Source organism: Varanus komodoensis, unplaced genomic scaffold, assembly GCF_004798865.1.
Source record: "Varanus komodoensis strain SLA01 unplaced genomic scaffold, ASM479886v1 scaffold4, whole genome shotgun sequence".
In the NCBI taxonomy this organism is placed as follows: Eukaryota; Metazoa; Chordata; class Lepidosauria; order Squamata; family Varanidae; genus Varanus; species Varanus komodoensis.
This window is the reverse complement of record NW_025335941.1, coordinates 7,163,328-7,181,874: the sequence shown is the minus strand read 5'-3', so window position 1 is coordinate 7,181,874 and position 18,547 is coordinate 7,163,328. Positions and strand designations below refer to the sequence as shown.

Sequence of the window (18,547 nt, the reverse complement as noted above, 5' to 3'; positions counted from 1 at the left end):
TAGAAATCATTGTGAACATGCCACATTTTTATCTAATTTAAATATTTATATATTGCCCTCCAGCTAAATGCTCTCAGGGTGACTAATGCACAACTTAGCCATGAATTAAAATATATAAAATATAGCATGTTAAAAGAGCACAGTTAAAAGCAATCAGGTAATCAAACTCAATAACAGCAGAGATTATTATAATAAATGGTCTCATCCTGTGGAGCAGCTGCATAGGTTTAGCAGCTCATTAGATCAGGCAGCAAAGCCCCAGTGCTAACACAATGGTGCCCTTGTGTAAAATGGTAATCTGACCTTGCCCTGACTCCATGACTCCACCGCATGATACAGTGGCAGCTGCTACATGGCTCTCTCTGGAGTGAGAAAGTTGTATGTCCGTTCCTCAGACCCCGAGAAACTGAGGAAGCCTCTGTAAGCCCTGTTCATATCTGACACTGAAAAGCAGGCACGTGCCTCTTGCATTCTGTTCGTGCTACACAGGAATACTGTGATTGTAAGACTGACTCTGGGGGAGAAAAAAATCTACATCCTAGGAACTGTCACTTTACATTCCTGTAATAGACTCTGGATTAAGCTAATTTTGCAAAAGCTCACTTTACTTTCCGACTCAGTTTGCCCCCCAAAAAATGGTAAGTAAAAAAGATCATCTTCCAGCTAAGAAAAGGTTCCTTACTTGGACATGGCCTTGTTCATGGGGGACATTCTATTGCATGTATGTGCATCTAAGCAACAGATGCTTCCATATGGAAGTGCTGCGGATGAGAAGGCATGCACCGCTATTAAATCTTTTTCTTTCTTGATAGATGTTTTGCAAGAAGAGTAAAGATGGAAGAAATGATGTGTGTGTGCCTGTATGTGTTGGGGAGAAACCCATAAAATCTCTGTGAATGTGCTATAACAATAATGCCATAAAAGTCTTGCCTGGAAGCTGCTCACCATTTTCCATTGTAAATGTCCCACATTTTCCCTATAGTTTTCCCATCTTTTTTTTTAACCACCAAAAAACAAAGCAAAACTAAAATCTTGGAGTCAGAGATGGAAAAAACTGCACATTGTCTTCTGATTTGTTATGCTAGGAGCTGTGTGTTTGGAAGTAAAAATCTATAGTATGTAAACATCCTGATTTAGGCACTAATAGAAGCTTAAAATCATCTGTGGAAATGCTTTAATGTTTGTTATAAAGCTATCTGCTACCGTGAAACTGGCAATTTGAAAACAATAATAATAAACATTCATATAGCACTTTTAAGTGTTCAAAGCATTGCACATACTGTATCTAGCTAAAATTCTTGCAACAACCTTATAAATTAAGTTACTATTATTAACTGACTTAACTGAGTTGCAAATAGGGTGTGTGTGTGTGAATGAGCAGAACAGTGTGTCTAGGCTAAGGTCATCTAATGAGGACGTTGCTGAGATTAAAACCAGGGAATTCCTGATTCCCAGCTCAGCTTCTTACCCAATTCGTTGCACAAGATCTCTGCTAAATAGCAACAAAAGAAACCCCATTGGGTTTAGTAGCACAGTAGAGAGAAGAAAGCAATTTCTACAAACAGAGAAGCGTCATTCTCTTCCTTATTACTGCACATAAAGGATCCCCGCTATTCAAAAATTAACAGAGCAAGGCTTGAGCCCTGGGAAATGGCTCTAAGCGAACCACGAATGCCCAAGAGCTTCGTAAGGGGCACGCACCTTACGGAAGCGGAGACAGTGTGTTCCATTCCCTGGTGTGCACAATTTAACCGGTAGGAGGCGCTCTAAGGCCTGTGGAATAGGGTCGCACCGGGGATTTACCCTTCTCAATTTGCAGAGTTACCCTGTCCAGTTAGAGAGCTTCTCCTGTGCTAGGTAGAATCCTTCATGGTGGAAGCACGAAGAAAATAACGCCAAAAAATAGGGCAGAACAGGCAAGCCTAGAGGATCTCTGGCAGTGTTTTCAAATAAGATTTTTCTGTCGTTTCTACCAATTACACTAGATGAGTCTGCAGTCTCCCTGGCTATTAGACTGAAGTTCTAGTTTTTCAGAATGAGTGGAGGGAAGAATAATTAATCTGTTGGTATGTTGAAAGAAATCAGGCAACAGAGAAGTTTATACCTGATATTTAGCACGTGAAAATATTTTGTATATTAAAAATTAAAAATAACCTTTTGGAAACTGCTATTTCTTTATCAAAGGAATTGACACAGTAAAGGATGTACAAGTATATTGCCTTTAACTCCTTGAGGGATAAGCAAGAACAGAAAATAAAAACAATCTCATAGCAGCTTAATAAAGATTGACATATTTATTATTGCATATGTTTTCATGGATTAGAGTCCACTTTATCAAAGACGTTGTCACTGGTCTGTAGAATTCATATCAGAATAAATTTATTTATCTCTAAGGTGCTCTGGTATTTGCAGCAGAACAAGAGGTTGGCCTCAGGATAAAAATATAGCAAATATCATTAATCTGGTATTAAATTTGTGATTGAATTTGTGATTATTACATTTGCGATCGCATCTCATTGGTTATTGTTTGCAATATTCTGAACTGAGTGAGAGAGAGAGAGAGAGAGAGAGAGAGAGAGAGAGAGAGAGAGAAGACTGTATATATTGTAATCTCTTGTAATATATTGTAATGCAATTTTTTTGTGGGGGGTGGTTGGGCCTCCATTTCAAGCAGCAAAATTCATTTGTGGCTGTTATGGAGAGGATCAAAGGAATGTTGTCAGCTGACAAAAAGGTGTGTGCTGCTGCCTTCCCCAACTCCATCAGCAATTGGCCAATTTGGCCAAGGCATGATAAGAGCTATATACCAACACACAAGGAAGGGCCCAAATTGGGGAAGTTCGAGTTAAAGCCCTTCCACTCCCTCCCCCCATTAAATCCGGCAACCCAAGTGTGCCATGGGCATGATGCTTTCTGCAAGTGCAAGTCACCTTCCTGCTTTGAGTTTGCACTTCACATCTCCATTCTGACTACATAAGCTAATGAGGGAATTTACAACTTTGTGCATAAGCTCTGTTAGAATATGATTCAGTGATTTCTGGCAACTTAACGCAAGGTCTGTGCTTTTTGCATTTCAGTTCTTTTAACACAAGATCTCAGACCTTTTAATTTAATCAATATTTTAATAAGTTGTAATATCGAATTATTGTATTTTATTAATTGCAGCCAGAGTGGGTCATCAATTTATTTATGCTGTTAGCTGTCCAGAGACATTAGTAGTTGGATGGCGTACAAATTTTATAAATAAATAAATATTTTAAAAAATGTATGTGCCTCTGAGTGTGCAGAGGAGCTTTCAGTGTCCAGGAAAGTTTATGGTGGAATAAACGTGTTGGACCTTTCAGTGTCAGGTTAAGACGGCCCTCTGTGCGAAGGCATTTAAACATATTCACGGGCTATCAATCGCAGGCGTTTCACAGGCCTACGCTGCATCCTAAGGTGCTTTAGCTTTCTTTTTAATTTTTCCTTTTGGAAAATACGGGTGTTTTGTTCTATTGCCTGTTTTATGAACTGTTGTAAACTGGCCGGGGAGCTTCGGCTATTGGGAGGAAAAGAGATTAAAAGAACAACACATCTCAGGCCGTTCTCGGTGCAACGCACGACACAGCTGCCCCGCGCCGACTAAGAGCGTCTTAAGGCTTTGTCCTGACCTAACCCTGAGACGGGCCGTTGCGGGCCGAGGCCTGTCGGTAGTCTCTATGGTGCCCAGCGCGTGCGCTCTACCCCGCTTGTACAGCGCTCTCTATGGTGGAGCTAGCCTCCGTTGCTAGTGGCAGGCGGTTTGTTTACTTCCGGGCTCGAGGCAGCTCGGGGCTCCATCTGCGTGCCAGGCACCTCCCCCTCCTCCCTCCGGCCTGTCATGGGGGAGGCCGAGGAGCAGGTGCCCGGTGAGTCCCGTCGCCCCCCGTCTCGGGAGGTCGCTTGGTTGGTGCCGGCGCCCCGCTCGTGCCCCTGTTGTCTTCCGCGGTCTCCGCGTGGCGCGGTTCCCACCCCCGTTTGTTCTCGTCTCCTTCCCCACACCTTGCATCGATCAATGTAGGTCGGGAAGAACTGGCGCGCCCTCTTCACGCTTAGCGGAGTGTCGACCGAATCGTGCTCCTCGGAAGTAAATCCCCTTGTTTTCCGTGGGACTTGCCGCCAATGAACGGGCGCTTGAGGATTTCGGGCTTTTGAGCCCGACAACACAAAGGACAGTGGCGTGTGTTAAGCCTCCACCAACCCGGTGTCCTCCAGGTGTGTTGGACTGCAACTCAACCATGGGATTATGGGAGTTGCAGTCCACTGCATCTGTAGGGCACCAGGCTGGGGAGGGCTATATTACACCAGTAACCTCTTTGGGCGGGCTCGCTCGCTCGCTCGCTCTCTGTCACACACACACACACACACACACACAGTCACAGTCACAGTCACATACAGACTGAGAGGCATATATGTCATTTTGTACCATGGTGGCCATTTGCGGACCTCTTTGGAAAAAATGAGTTCAGAATTGCCCTTGTTATGCTTCTAGGAGTGCCATTGTAAATAAATAGGCAGTGATTGTTGCATGCATAGATAAGCTTATGAAAGCATCTTTATTTATCCATACAGTTGGAAGAAATGGCTTGTTTTAAGACAAGGAACCTGAAGAGGGGCAGTAGGGCTTACAAGGTGTACAGTTCCAACATGAGGTGGATTGTGCATGTTTTGATCACTTGATTTGCTTGAAAAACAAGATGTTATCTTACACACCTTGGGATGAAATGAGCAGAGCATGATAACTGTGTAATACATACGTGGAAATTGATTTTAGAAAAAGCTGTAAAGATAAATGTGTGGAAGGAGACTGCACAGATCCTGCAGTCCTTTTTTTTTTTTTTTTTGAAGACGTGTCTTGATTCTCATTGGACATTTTAGGGAGCTAATGTGGGATATAATGTAATTGTGAAGGTGGCTAAGTAAAGTGTTAAATAAAAACAGAATGTTTTAAAAGTTGCAATTGTAAATGCAATGCACTCAGATCTTGCTTTCAAATGGGAAGGATTTGTTGTGAGGATAGGTTTATATGTCTTAACAGAAATAGCATGTTGTGGCCAATTTCTAGGAAAAGATAATCAATTGTTAGAGCAAATATATAGCCTGAGAACCCAGTGTGATACTACTGTTTTCCTTTTATTGCCGCATGCTGTTGGGGTGAGCTTTTAAGGCTGCATCTTTTGACTAAAACAAGCCCTACAACACCCAACATTACTCAGCTAGGCAAGTGTAATCTTTTTTTCCTCTGTCTAGACATGCGTAACATGCATTCCAACTCTATTTGTTTTGCTGCTTGTGTTTTGAATCTGAGATAGGGAAGTCCACCTTTACTGATGTATTGTCTATTGATGATGCTATCAGATACATAGCTTAAGAATATTTGCTTGTATATCTTAGCAGAAGTTAGGCCATTGCAGGGGAAAATGTTCCAAGAATTCTGGAGATGTTTGTTGCAAAAGGATGCTACCAATGGAACACAAGCTAATATTTAAGCTATTTCTTTTTAGAAACAGGTGCTGTATTCACATTTGGGAGAAGCAAATTTGCAGAAAATGTGCCTAGCAAGTTTTGGTTTAAAAATGACAAGCCTTTGCAAGTATCATGTGGAGATGAACATACCTCTGTTGTAACAGGTTAGTATTAATCATTTAAGGACCATGATCTTCCAATATCCAATTTTCTAAAGCAGGATGTAGCTGTAGTAGCTTTGCAGGAAGGTGTATGGATTCATTTGCAGAAGTTAGTAAATAGTCGTTGTGAAATTGACCTGGTAAAGGCTGGAGGTCTCATGACAAGGCTCAGTCCTGAGAATGTTGATATTATATGGATGCTGCAATAGATGAGGCATGGTGACTTGTGCTTCCTGTTTATATGAGGTGAAAGCTTCAGATATCACCCTGTGCTGAGATGCATAAGCTTTATATGCATCCCTTTGGAAAAAAAATATTCCATACTTTCTCCCATCAGTACTTCTCAGAGTAGCCATTTTATCTATAATTCTTCTGTGCTTCAGTAGCATTTTGATTTTGTTTGTAATTGGCTGTTCACTGCAACGTATATTTGGTGGCATGACAAATAACCAGTTAAAGTAATTGCAGTGTTCCAGACTATCTTAAAATGAATACAGTAGTGATTGCTTGTTTTCTTTTCTATCTGCATTTTGTAGAAAATGGAAAACTTTACATGTTTGGAAGCAACAACTGGGGACAACTAGGATTTGGAACAAAGAACACTGTAAACAAGCCAACTTGTGTAAAAGGTTTGTCTTATATATTTGCCTTTATAATAATTGTTCTAAATCTTTCCAATCTCAATCTAGGTTTCTAAAGAAAATGAAGATTTAGATTTCTCATTTATATTTAGATTTCTCCTTATATTGACCTTTCAGGTATTTGCCAAACCAAGATTTATTTTCCAAGAACTGTAGAAAAAGATGTATTTGAAGATAACTTCTATGTCTATCCTTTATATAGGGGCACTTGCTATTTTCTACAATTTAAACTCAGAGGATGAGCTGTGAAAAAGAGTAAGTTTAGGATAGGGTGTTGTTATTTTTACAGTGAAGACTTACGTGAAATGTGTTAGCTTTGTTTTGAAGACAGTAAAAGAAGGGTATATTCAACAGTGTGTATCCAAAAGAGGGTATCCAACAGTGTCATTCCTCTAGTACAAAGAAAGTGTTCCAAGGTATGCACACAAAAAGAATCTAACTAAAGTTCCACTTGAGCAATCACTTGCAGGTCTTTGCTTTACAAAATTGTTTGCTGGGTTTGTGCAATGGGAAAGGCAGCAAAGCTCCCCTAGTTAGCTTTCTTCAAGTAAAAGTATGTTGGATTTAGACCTTAGAGCAAAATCTTATTTGGTTCAATGGGACCTTTTCTCAAGTAGGTGTGTATGGTATTGTTTGAATATGTTCAATTTTTATGATCGAGGTATAATTTGAAAAGCCAGCATATTCTCTCTGCAAGTCATCTAATCAGTCCATGATCATTGTAAAGCTAGCACTGAATACATACAACAGCAATATCTTCTAAAATGGTAACCACTGTGTCTTTCATCTATAGCTTTAAAACCAGAAAAAGTAAAACTAGCTGCCTGTGGGAGAAATCATACTGTGATTTATACAGGTATGTAATTTATGTAACATCTGTTGCACCATTTCCCCCGTATGACAGATTTTTCTAGGTATCCTAAGGAATAGGCAGGATATAAAACAAAACAAAACAAAATTAACACTATAAACATATTATGCTGCTGGGTTGCAGGGTCCTTGGCAACGTCCTCTTCAGAGCACAGGTGCTAGCTGGATCCATATGCAGGCCAGAATCCAGGCCCGGGTTTTCCTACATTTCTGCCCTCCCGGGTTTTTTGGGCCCCTTTCTCCATCTTCTTAAGTGTAGGGAGGCACACCCAGATGCAGATCCGGTCAGAATCCCCTCAGGGTGTCCTGTCTTTCTCAATTTTGGGGTGCCACAGTCCTTAGCAAGGTCCTCTTTTGAGCAGAGATGCTAGCCAGATCCAGATCCGGGCCAGAATCCAGTCCTGGATTTCTTGGGTCCCTTTCTCGGTCTTCTTCAGTGTACGGAGTCACACCCAGATGCAGATCTGGTCAGAATCCGCCTCGGGTCACCAGGCTATTTGTCTCTCTGCTCAGAAATTGTCTGCTCTGATTGGCAGCTGCTGCCCAAAATCTGAGATGTATTTAATTTTAATCATCATCATTGTAGGGATTAGGGAGATGGCCTTTTTGGTGACTCTGGAATTCAATCCTTATGTTCCCATGCTGACTGGGGGATTCTGGAGGTTGTAGGACCTTTTTCTGTTTAAGCATGCAAAGTAGTGCACCTGTTTTGTATTATTGTAAGAATTTTTAATTGTTTTTATCCTTGCCCTTAGTCACTTTTTGCTCTCAGAAGGGTTTTCCCTGCTGTACTCCCTGAGGTCCTTTAAGGGTGCAATCTTATGCATGTTTAGACAGCAAGGAAGTCCTACAACTCCCAAGTATTCTCAGCCAGCATGCCCAACTGGGGCATGCTGGGAGTTGTCAGAGTTTAGTTTTTCCTGCCTAAAAATACATAGTATTGTGCCCTAACCTAGGAGGCCTGGGATTGCATTCAGTATCTATCACTGAGCTATGTCCATCCCCTTCTGTTCACTGGATATATTTTCAAATATCCTCTTTAGAGCAGAATATCTAAAAAATGCATAATGACCAAGATCTTGATAGCAGTAGCCAACCTGTTCAGTGTAGTTAATCTATATAAATTGGTGGAGACATTGGTAGCTTTATACGTTCAGGAAGCAAAAATGAAAATGGGAACATGCAAGAGGTCTTTATAGATACATTCTTGCAATGCTCTTAATATGTGTTGAATGTGTTGCCTTATCAGAGAAAGCTTGAATCTTTTCAATAAAGTCATGAAATGAATGAATTTGAAGATGTTTAAATGAGTTACCTGCCTTAGTATTCTTATGTCTGCATTCCCTTGAAAATTATAAGCCATTGTCATTAGATTATAAATGGATTTTAAAGTGGGTTTAGGGTGTCAGGTTAAACATGTTGTAGCTAATTAATTTTATGGTCGTCATTAACATTTGTGCTTTGCTTGTTTGAACAATATTATAGTTAATTAAACCTGACCTGACCACACATGCTAATTGACTCTAATTGCTACCCAACCCTTTTACTTCAATGACATATAAATAAAATGGAGAGGAGGAGGATTGTAATACAGCTCAGGTACCTTGAAAGAAAGTAAATATTCAGGGGAAAAAAATAGTACTATAGTATCTTGTCTAGTATGTGTCTGCATGTATCTTCTGCAAATCCTATATAACTTGATAGGACTCCAACCTGTGGTCATGATCCTGAATGATCAGTGCACATAAGTGCAAAGGATAGGATTTATATTCTTGAGGTTTTCATCTTTTCCCCTGAGAACGGGAAATGGAGTCTGTATTCGCAAGACCATCTCTTGCAAACCTCACTTTCTTAGGAAATCAGCATTATGTCTTCATTGAGTAAAGTGGGGATCTGGTAAACTAAGACCAGCCACTCCCTTCTTTATCAAATCCTCAACACTGGAGGACAATCTTATTTTTGTCTTGCATAGATGAATAGGAACTTCTCTAGTAGAAACCTTGTATAATGAGGTGCAAAAGCATCCAGGTTTCCTGGTGCTAGAGTGGGAGTGCTCCGTGGATGACAGACGTAACCTGTGCACACACAGTACTGCAAATAAGGGAGGATATCTGTCTATCCAGGGTGTAATAAATGATCAGAAATTACTAATCCACCATTTTTGTTAATAATATTATGAGTTATTTTCCTTCTTCGTTTACGTCTAGCAAACTACTGAAGTGACTTTGCTATTACAAAACAAAGTTCCATGGAGTCGGGGGCAGGAAGTCAGTGTACCTGCACAAAGCAGGTTTCTAACTTAATTTCTTGATACTAGAATATGTGTGTACATATGCACATGCAAATGTACACAGGCAGGCTAATGTTTGAAGCTATTTACTCTATAAGCACCTTTCAGTAAGTACGCCCAAAATCCTCTTTTTTTGATGTAAAAGTGAAGGAGTAATAACACAAATTACTCTAATTTTGAAATATTTACTTTCATCTTTGATCAAAAATTGCTTTTACTATTTTTATCCATGTTCTAGTCTCACACCTTTGCAAAGTAGTATTCCATTGTACAGCAAAGATTCCTGAGGAGTTAGTCATTTTTACGGACAGGTTTTGGAATACTGAGGACAACAGAGATTGATGCTTTGTACATAATAAACATGAGTTAGCTTGAGTTTGAGCGAGAGGGCTTGTTTTATTTTTGCTGTTGCTTCAAATGCTTTACTCTGTATGTGCTCTTCTGTGTGCAGAACAAGGGAATGTGTATGCTGCTGGAGGTAACAGTGAAGGGCAGTTGGGATTAGGTGACACAGAGGAAAGAAGCAAGTTTCATCTAGTTAGTTTTTTTACCAACCAGCACAAGATCATACAGCTGGCAGCTGGATCCTACACATCGGCAGCATTAACTGGTGAGTCTGGGCGCTAACACATGTTATGGCAAATGGGATTTATTTTGGCTTTGATAGTTCATATTTGGCACTTGCGGCAGTCTGAAATCAAATTGCCTTTCATTTCCAAGGCCACATATTTATGACAATATGTTTTAAGAATGGTGTAAAAATGCTAACTCTCAACCATGTGATACAAGGTTTCAGCAACATCCTTAATCAGTGTTGTCCCTTTTGCTTCTGGGAAAAGTTCTGGCTTGATTTGATCTAAGATCCACTTGTTCATCTTTCTGTCTCTCCTGGGTCTTTTCAAAGCTCTCCTCCAGCACCATATTTCAAATATATCCATTCCTTTCTTCACTATTTAGCTTTTACACCTATTCATAATGATTGGGAAAGAATAGTGTGGATGTTCTTGGCCTTTCTCTCAAGTGAAACATCCTTTCTGGTTCCTCATTGCTGTCCCTCTAAATCTCAGCCTTCTAATTTCTTGGCTACAGTATCTGTTTGAATTGATAACTGGACCAAGGTATACACAATCTTTCACAATTTCAATTTACTAAGGCTTATAGCAACTTTATATTTATATTTACCCTAACCTTGTCCTTACAGGGCATTAGCAATTTGATAGTCCTAGTTTTCAGTGAGAAATGCTTGTAAATCTCTCTTTGTTGTAGTCTAGTTTCTTTTGCTGTCTGGCTTAAGGAGGAAGAAAATATTTTAAATACAGGGACAACACAGTTATTAGTCTGCTTCTAAATCAAGCTCACTGGTTGAAAAGCACAGAGAGAAGTATCATGCATGAAATAGAGCTTTGGCTATTTTTCTCTGAACTTTAGGCCTCTTCACCCTACCCCACTTCCAACCTGTATTGCAGTCATTCCCATCCTGGTGCCCCTCCAGATGTGCTTGGAGTGTAATTCCCATCTTTTCCATCCAGCATGGACATTGATTATTTGCAGTCCAATACATCTGGAGGGCACCAGGATGGAGGTGGATGCTGTGTTAAAAGGAGGATTTTATAATTCCTCTAATCTCCTCAAGTTTAAAAAGTCTGACCATGCAGTTGAAGGCTATAGTTATACTATATAGCCACTGAATCATATTTGCTGTGTTTTTTAAAAAACTTGCAATAATTTGACCTTGGTTCCATTTATAAACTCTTTGTTTTCAGAGGGTGGACAGCTTTTTATGTGGGGAGACAATTCTGAAGGACAGATTGGCTTGGCCAATGAAGCTAATGCATTTGTGCCTCATCAAGTGGATGTTGGAAAACCTATTTCCTGGATCTCTTGTGGATATTACCACTCTGCCTTAATAACACGTAAGTGCGGAAGTCTAGAGATATAAATAGATGTAGACAGACCATCAGTCAAATGAAGGGCCCCAGTGCTGAAACATCATTACTAGCTGAGACTTCCGATTGGCATGTTCAGTTCCCAGCATCTCCAGGTAGGGCTGGAAAAGCTCCTCCATGAAATCTAACAGCTTCTGCCAGTCACTGTCCATAACATTTTATTTATTATTTCAAATATTCCTTAGCTGCTGTTCAGGACAGGAACCCTCCTATGGTGTTATAAAATGATGAAACTAACTAAAAGCAGTATGGTAATTAAAAACAGTAGAAAGAACAACAGCAGCAACATCCTAAAATCAGCTGCTTAAAACACCACCACAAAATCAACACAGACCACATAAAACTGCAGCTGCAACCCATTCTGATAAAACCTAATCAAGGGAAAGCCAGAGTAAAGTACGATCTTTCTAGGCCTTCCTAAAAGCCCACAATTAGGGACCTGGCAGACTCCCAGTGACAACTTAGTTCTGAGGTATTAAGCCACTACAGAAAAGGCCCTCTCTTGTGTTTCCAGCTACCTAATTATCCTCACAATTGGACAAATGAGAAGGGCATGTCTTGCTGATCTTAAAATGTGGGCCAGTTCATATGGGTGAAGGCCATCCTTCAAGTAATTTGGTCCCAAACTGTTTAAGACTTTAGTGGTCAAAAGCAACACTTTAAATTGGGCTCAGAATACTGAGCTGGATGGATCCATGGTCTGACTAAGTGTAAGGCAGCTTCGTGTTTTCCTTTATTAAATTTGATCTTCAGTCCATGACTTGCACAGCAATTATAAGAGGGACTGAAGAGGAGGGGGAATGAAATGCTGTATTGTCCACCACTTACCAGCTAGGACACAACGTAGCAGGAAGGTTTTTTCCCCTCCTTGTCTTATGAACCTTTGCTCCTCTTCCAAGGGAGATAAATTAATAGCACCATTTCTAGGCTGTCATAAATGGGAGTGACAATTTCAACCCCAGTAAATGAAGTGGTGTTAGATTCAGCAGTTCCATGGGTACCCCTGCTTTGCCCCAAGTCCACCCAGTTTGGAGATTTCCAGCTAATGCCCATGAGAGAATCACATCTGTAGAGCTCTCTGGTACAGTGAGGGTCTCTGTGGCAGAGCTGTTTCTTGCCAGTGAAGGGGCATGCATGCACCACCCTTGCTTCCAAACAATGGATCTGGGGTTAGGATGACATCGTTAATTTGAAAAAACCTTTTACATACAGTGCCACAATATGCTTGTCATGAAGGAAATGTGATATATTTCAAAGAAACCTTGCTGCTTCTGGTATTGGTGCCCAACTTACTGCTTTGTTTTCTGCAGGTGAAGGGGAGCTTTATACCTTTGGGGAGCCCGAGAATGGAAAGCTTGGTTTGTCCCCTGAGAAGCTGCAGAACAACAAGATTCCACAACTTGTTTCTGGCATTTCTGGCAGAGTTAATAAGGTTGCCTGTGGAGGAGGGCATACAGTAGCACTTGCAGGTATTCAAGTGGAGCTTCTATTTTGATCTTTTATTCAGAAGTTCCTTCTCTTCCACTTGTGGGCTCATGTGTTTATCCCCACCATGCTAACATAGTGTATACCCACGTACCTCTTTGTGTTAAATGCATTGTGTTAAAAAGGATGGGGGAGCTTTAGAAGAGATGATAAATAGCTCACTTAGCTATTACCCTCATGTCCTGTAATGGGCTTCTTGTAGATATCTGACTGACCATTGTGGGAAATGGGGTGCTGGAGTAGATTTGATTTTGGTCTGATCCAGTACAGCTCTTCCTATAGTAGAAGGGGTAAGATTAGTTAAGGAACAGACACAATTTGCCAGAATCAATTATAGCTTTCTCATATTAAGTGGGTTATAAGTTTTAGCAATGGGGATGAGGAACAGGTAGAACACTGTAAACATGTGTGGTGGATGATTGCATGTGCTGAGTTTATACCACTCATTCATGTAGCAGATCATGTGAAAATCTACCAACCAGACTGGTCTGAGCTTCAGTCTAAATGGGAACCTATGTTGATATTTGATGTATTTGATGTAGAACTCATTCAAATCATTGTAGGGGCTAGACTCACTTTTCCCAAAATATTTCATTCTGGGAGAAGAGGCAGTGTTGAAATTCATGACTGAAATGCCTGAAATGACCCCAAATAAACCCAGTGGTCGGTGAGAACCAGATCATCTCTGATTTTGGAGAGGATGCTATTGAACAGGCAGGGCCAGAGAAGGAGCGATGTAACATAATCAGCCCCATCATCTAGTGCCAGTTCAAGAGGGCAGACTGATTGAGTAGTGTCTTGCATCCCCACCTTTGGGCACACAAGGTGGAAGAAACACCATTCGGTGAGGAGAAGGATTCATTTGGAATCAACTTCTTGGTATGAGTGGTATCTTTTCTAATTAGCTGCCTTCCTCACTTGATGGTTGATTTACTACTATTTTAGATGCAGTGTGCTGTGTGTTGTGTTATGGTTTTGTTCTTGGTTTTCTGTTCCTTGTAAGTACTTTTAGTAATGGATGGCATAGAAAAATTTTAAACAAACAAACAAACAAACAAACAAATAAATAAATAGGGGCTTCTTCAATATTCCTTTTGTTTATAATGCCAGCCTGGGTGGCCCACTTTAACAGAATAAAGACTGTAGTTAGAGGCCTCTTCTCTGGATTTACTCAGAAGGATAAAGGAGTGGGAAATGAATAGCTTTTGGCAAACATTTCTTTCATATATAATTTCAGAGAGATGGTTATTACAATTTGCAGCAAAAGCCAGTGCACAGTTAACTGGGTGTATGTCTCTTTCAGCACTGTTATGAACAAAGTGTGTGAGAGTAGAAATAGACTTTGTTCTGTCAAAGAAAGGGGACTGACCTGGACATTACAATTTTGTCATACGTCTTTATCTGAAGATTCTTCAGTTCCTTCCTCTTGCCAGAAAGGGGAGATGCATTGACTGAATCCCTAGGCATTCAGAAAATCCTAAGATCGGGATCTGCCATGATCTTGAGTCTTGATAATATCCTGTTATATATTCACTTCCTACTTGATGTGAACATCAGAATTGTGTTAATGGCTAAATATGGAAATACGGAAACTTTCCAGTGAGGGAGAATGTAAGACAAATGAGCATTTAATATTAGCACAACAAAAATGTAGTACAGCTGCAGAAAAGTTGAATCTGTAAACACGTACTACTTTCCTTATTCCAAAATAAGGGTCGATCATAGGGAGATGGGGAAAGAGGTCTTGCTGAAATAGTTGATTACTTATAGCTGCTAATCCCACAACAAATTTCTTCCATTCTCTGATTCCTATAGAGGATTGTGGAAGGAAATTGAAATTTGAAACAAATTGGTGGCTTGGGTGGAGGGAGTAAAATCATAAGACGAATCAGAATTCTTACTATGCCATAGTAAGGCATGTTATGCCTGTTTTGCTTATCCCATAGACTTACAGATGATTTTCAGATTCTTGCTGAGCTGAAACAAATGAATTTTGAACAGAATTAGACCTTTTTTCTGAATTAGACCTTTTTTCTGTCCAATTTCTGAAATAAATAAAACTCCTTTTCACCATTGAAGACTGTATTTGTGGATATAAAAATACAATATGGAGGTCAGTTTTCATTACTACTACTTTGCTAGGGCTGAGACAGTAAGAATATGCTCTGTGTCAAGTAAAAGACCATCTAGGAGGTTAAAGAAAGGGTTAACAAGAGAATGTAAGCATTAACAGAGGAAATGCTAAAGAATGTACTGGTTACTGTGACCTATAGATAAGAAGGAGTTATAAAGTATACTTGTTGATAACCAGTAAGTAGGTATCAGCAAATGTAAATATTCCTTGTGTTCCAAAGCAACAATGTATATGTTCCTTGCCTTCCACTGCAAGAAAGTAAATATCCTTTCCTTACCCTAGTAAGCGAAATAAATTGCATCAGTAGTTAAACTATTAGCCAATCAGGGTAAGTTGGCATGCCAAGGAGTATAATGAACATTTTATTTCACACTGTTCTTTATTATTACTTCTTAAGAGGCAGGACTGGGATTCAGGCAATCCATGTTTCGTTCTCTGTTCAGCCAGTGAGCCAACTGGGTGACTCTGGGCCAGTCACAGACCCTCTCCCCAACCTCCCTCAGAGGGTTGTTGTTGTGGGGGTAGATTGAGAGCAGCGGGAGGTGAATGATGTAAGTTGCTTTGAATTCTTTAAAAAAGAAAAAGGTGAGGTAGAAATCTAATAAACACATAAAGGTATCCACTTCCTGTATGCAAAATAATAAAGCTTCCCATTGATATTTTTTGTGTAGCAAGTGCTTTTATTTTGGAAGGGCCTCTAGCTCAAACTAGGGAGGGGGAGGAGGCTCCAGTCTTGCCTGAACCAATCTGGGAGTTCCATGACACTTTGCAAAAGTGAGTGCAGGTAAAGGCGTTTAGTGTAACACCTCGCCTTCTCACCAAGACTTCCCAATATGCAGGTTTTACTTTGCTCCTGCACTTTCCAGCAGAGGGAGCTTTAATATTAAATTTAAATGAAATGACTATTATATCCTGGGTTAAAATACATCATTTCTTTAAAAAGCAACTTTTAAAGGCTATATTAATGTACATGGTTAAGCCAGCACTTTAAAGTGCTAGTTAGTAAAATTGTTGGAGAACTTTAAAAAGTCTTGCTGTAAAATTCAAACAACAGTGCTTCACAATGATGCACAACAGGGGTCAGCACTTGCCAGCGTAAATTGTTCCTCTGATTCTTTGAACCCAGCAAGTTAAATAATTAGAATGAAAGTAGCAGTTAAATGTTTTTTACTTACACCATGCTCAGAATTCTGCATCCTTAAGCGATCTAATGTTCTCTTTTTGCAATAAATAATGGATGCATTGAAATATGATCATCTTCAGGAACAGCCTTCAATTTCAGATGCATTAGACTACAACTCCTAGCATTCTTGATCATTGGCCATGTGAGCAGGGCTGATGGAAGTTGAAGTCCAAGGCATCTGGAGGGGACCAAACTGGGGAAAGCTACTCAATACTATGACAGGGACATTTCCAAATGGAGACTTTAGAATTGCCCTCCTCACATATGTGGAGCAGTGATGGGACTTCTATTAACTCACATGTGAGGAGGGCAATCAGTCTGTTTATTTTTGTCCTCTGAAATTTCATGAATAAGCTATATAGCTGATTGTTTCCTATCTCATGCAAATGTGTTTATGTCTGTTTTTCAATGGCAGCAATAATCTCATTTGTCATTTTATGTTTCATTTTGTTTCTAATGCACAGTTCTTCAGGCCAAATTTTCATGTGAAGTCTTCCCTTATCCCTGAATGAATCATTGGACTATTGCTGGCTGAATACAGAAAGTTAACTTCATGTCCCTTTTTTTCAGAAGGGAAAGTCTATACTTTTGGTCTTGGCCAATATGGGCAGCTTGGACATGGCACATTTACTTTTGAAACCTTTGAACCAAAGGTTGTGGATCATTTGGGGAAGTATAAAATTTGTAATATTGCAAGTGGGGAAAATCATACAGCTGTAATAACAGGTATGTACGTGTTAGCTATGGCATACAGCTGCAGTAGTATTAATGTACTTTCAGGTATAAGGTATAGATTCTAAATCTGCTGGGGGCAGGAGAGTTGTGCAGATCTTCTAATATGAAACTCTGGGTTATATTCATTGTAATTTAGAATACTCCCATTGAAATGAAAAAAGGACTTAAATTAGTTAAACTTGACAAGATCCATTAAATTTTCTCCAAGAAGGGCTCTGGATTCCCATCCTGAAGGAGGTGATCTGAAGTGAGGGCAGATTACCTAATCTGGAACTCTGTGGAGAAAATTGAGGAAAGTTTCTACTATTTGACTGAATGGCTTTGCTTTTGTGCTTGCTCCAGGAAGTGGGAAAATGTGTCTTTTTGCTCGGGTGAGGGTAATATGAATCTTAGTCAGTACCAAAGACTAAATAGTATTTGAGGTGATAGTCCATGTGAACTTTTTGGCGTATGATAGTTTTGAACAGATTTCAGTACAATCCTTAAATATACACCATTTAGAAAAGCAAACAGAATCTGTCTAGTGGTTTAGTCTCTGTGCAATGACAAAACCATGGATAGTGTTTCTCCAGATCTGATTCCTTCCTTCAGTTCCTGGTTCAATCAAATCATGGTTTCCTTCCATAACAGACACAGAAGCCTCAGTTTGAAATTAGTTCACAAAGTACTTGCATGAACTAGGCCATTGAGTCCTTCTGATTTGAGGAGAAACTATTCTAAAAATGTGAACTAAACAAGAATCTTAATCAGTCTTAGTTAATAGAAGTATCTTTCAATAGAGTTCAGAATGCCACTTACGTTAGTTACCAGACTGGATTTGGTTTACTAGAAATATATTTTTCTCTAACGGTTGTCCTAGTTTAATAAACCTAGGTGCCACGGGGTATTTAGTACTGAAGGGTTAGCTCTGGCTTCTTAAATGGAAATTAGAACTTTAGGGTAAACTTGGAGTATTGAAGATGTGAATCCAAGTTTCTGCTGTCCCCAGTAGGGATAGCTTACATGGAGTGTTTCTAATTTATAAATATTTTAAGAATGTTATAAAGACCTTTCTCATGTTTTTTATATTATTCTGATTAACTTGCTTCTTTTGCAATTTAGTGAAACATTGTCTTGCATGTTGAAATTATATAATTCAGAATTTCGGATCTTGGAAATGAACTGATTTCTTTGCTAACTTAGTTGTTATTTGGATGATTCCTTTATTTGTTACTTTTAACACTCTGCTGCTTTGCACATTAGTAAATAAACATTTCTCTTCACACTTAGAGAATGGTCTTATGTACACCTTTGGAGATGGACGGCATGGCAAATTAGGACTTGGGGAAGAAAATTATACAAATCAATTTGTACCTACATTATGTTCTAATTTTTTAAAATTCACTGTACATTCGGTAAGACTTCTTTTATGTGCTTTGAAATACTTGTTCAGTATGTCTTAAGTCGCATTTAGAGAAACCACAATTGTTTAAAGTTTATCCATGCAAGGGACAGCATTATTATACTGTAACTTTAGATAAGCACTAAAGAAATCTGAAATTCTTTTGGTTACTAGTTTATCATTTCTTTCTTTTATTTTATTTGGATCATCAAATAGATTTGTATGAGATGTTCTGTG

At 39.5% G+C, this 18,547-nt stretch overlaps 1 protein-coding gene across 2 annotated transcripts in view; it reads left to right on the top strand.

Annotated features, from left to right (window-relative positions):
- The first annotated feature begins 3,816 nt into the window (after positions 1 to 3,816).
- RPGR (retinitis pigmentosa GTPase regulator) overlaps positions 3,817 to 18,547 on the top strand; it is a 38,765-nt gene continuing 24,034 nt past the window's right edge. For both annotated transcript variants that reach the window (XM_044441888.1, XM_044441889.1), the window contains exons 1-9: positions 3,817 to 3,887; positions 5,523 to 5,648; positions 6,182 to 6,274; positions 7,080 to 7,142; positions 9,898 to 10,056; positions 11,210 to 11,359; positions 12,703 to 12,861; positions 16,765 to 16,920; positions 18,199 to 18,323. In XM_044441888.1, coding sequence (XP_044297823.1) covers positions 3,860 to 3,887; positions 5,523 to 5,648; positions 6,182 to 6,274; positions 7,080 to 7,142; positions 9,898 to 10,056; positions 11,210 to 11,359; positions 12,703 to 12,861; positions 16,765 to 16,920; positions 18,199 to 18,323 — 1,059 coding nt within the window. In that variant the 5' untranslated portion in view covers positions 3,817 to 3,859. The remainder of the gene's footprint in view (positions 3,888 to 5,522; positions 5,649 to 6,181; positions 6,275 to 7,079; positions 7,143 to 9,897; positions 10,057 to 11,209; positions 11,360 to 12,702; positions 12,862 to 16,764; positions 16,921 to 18,198; positions 18,324 to 18,547) is intronic.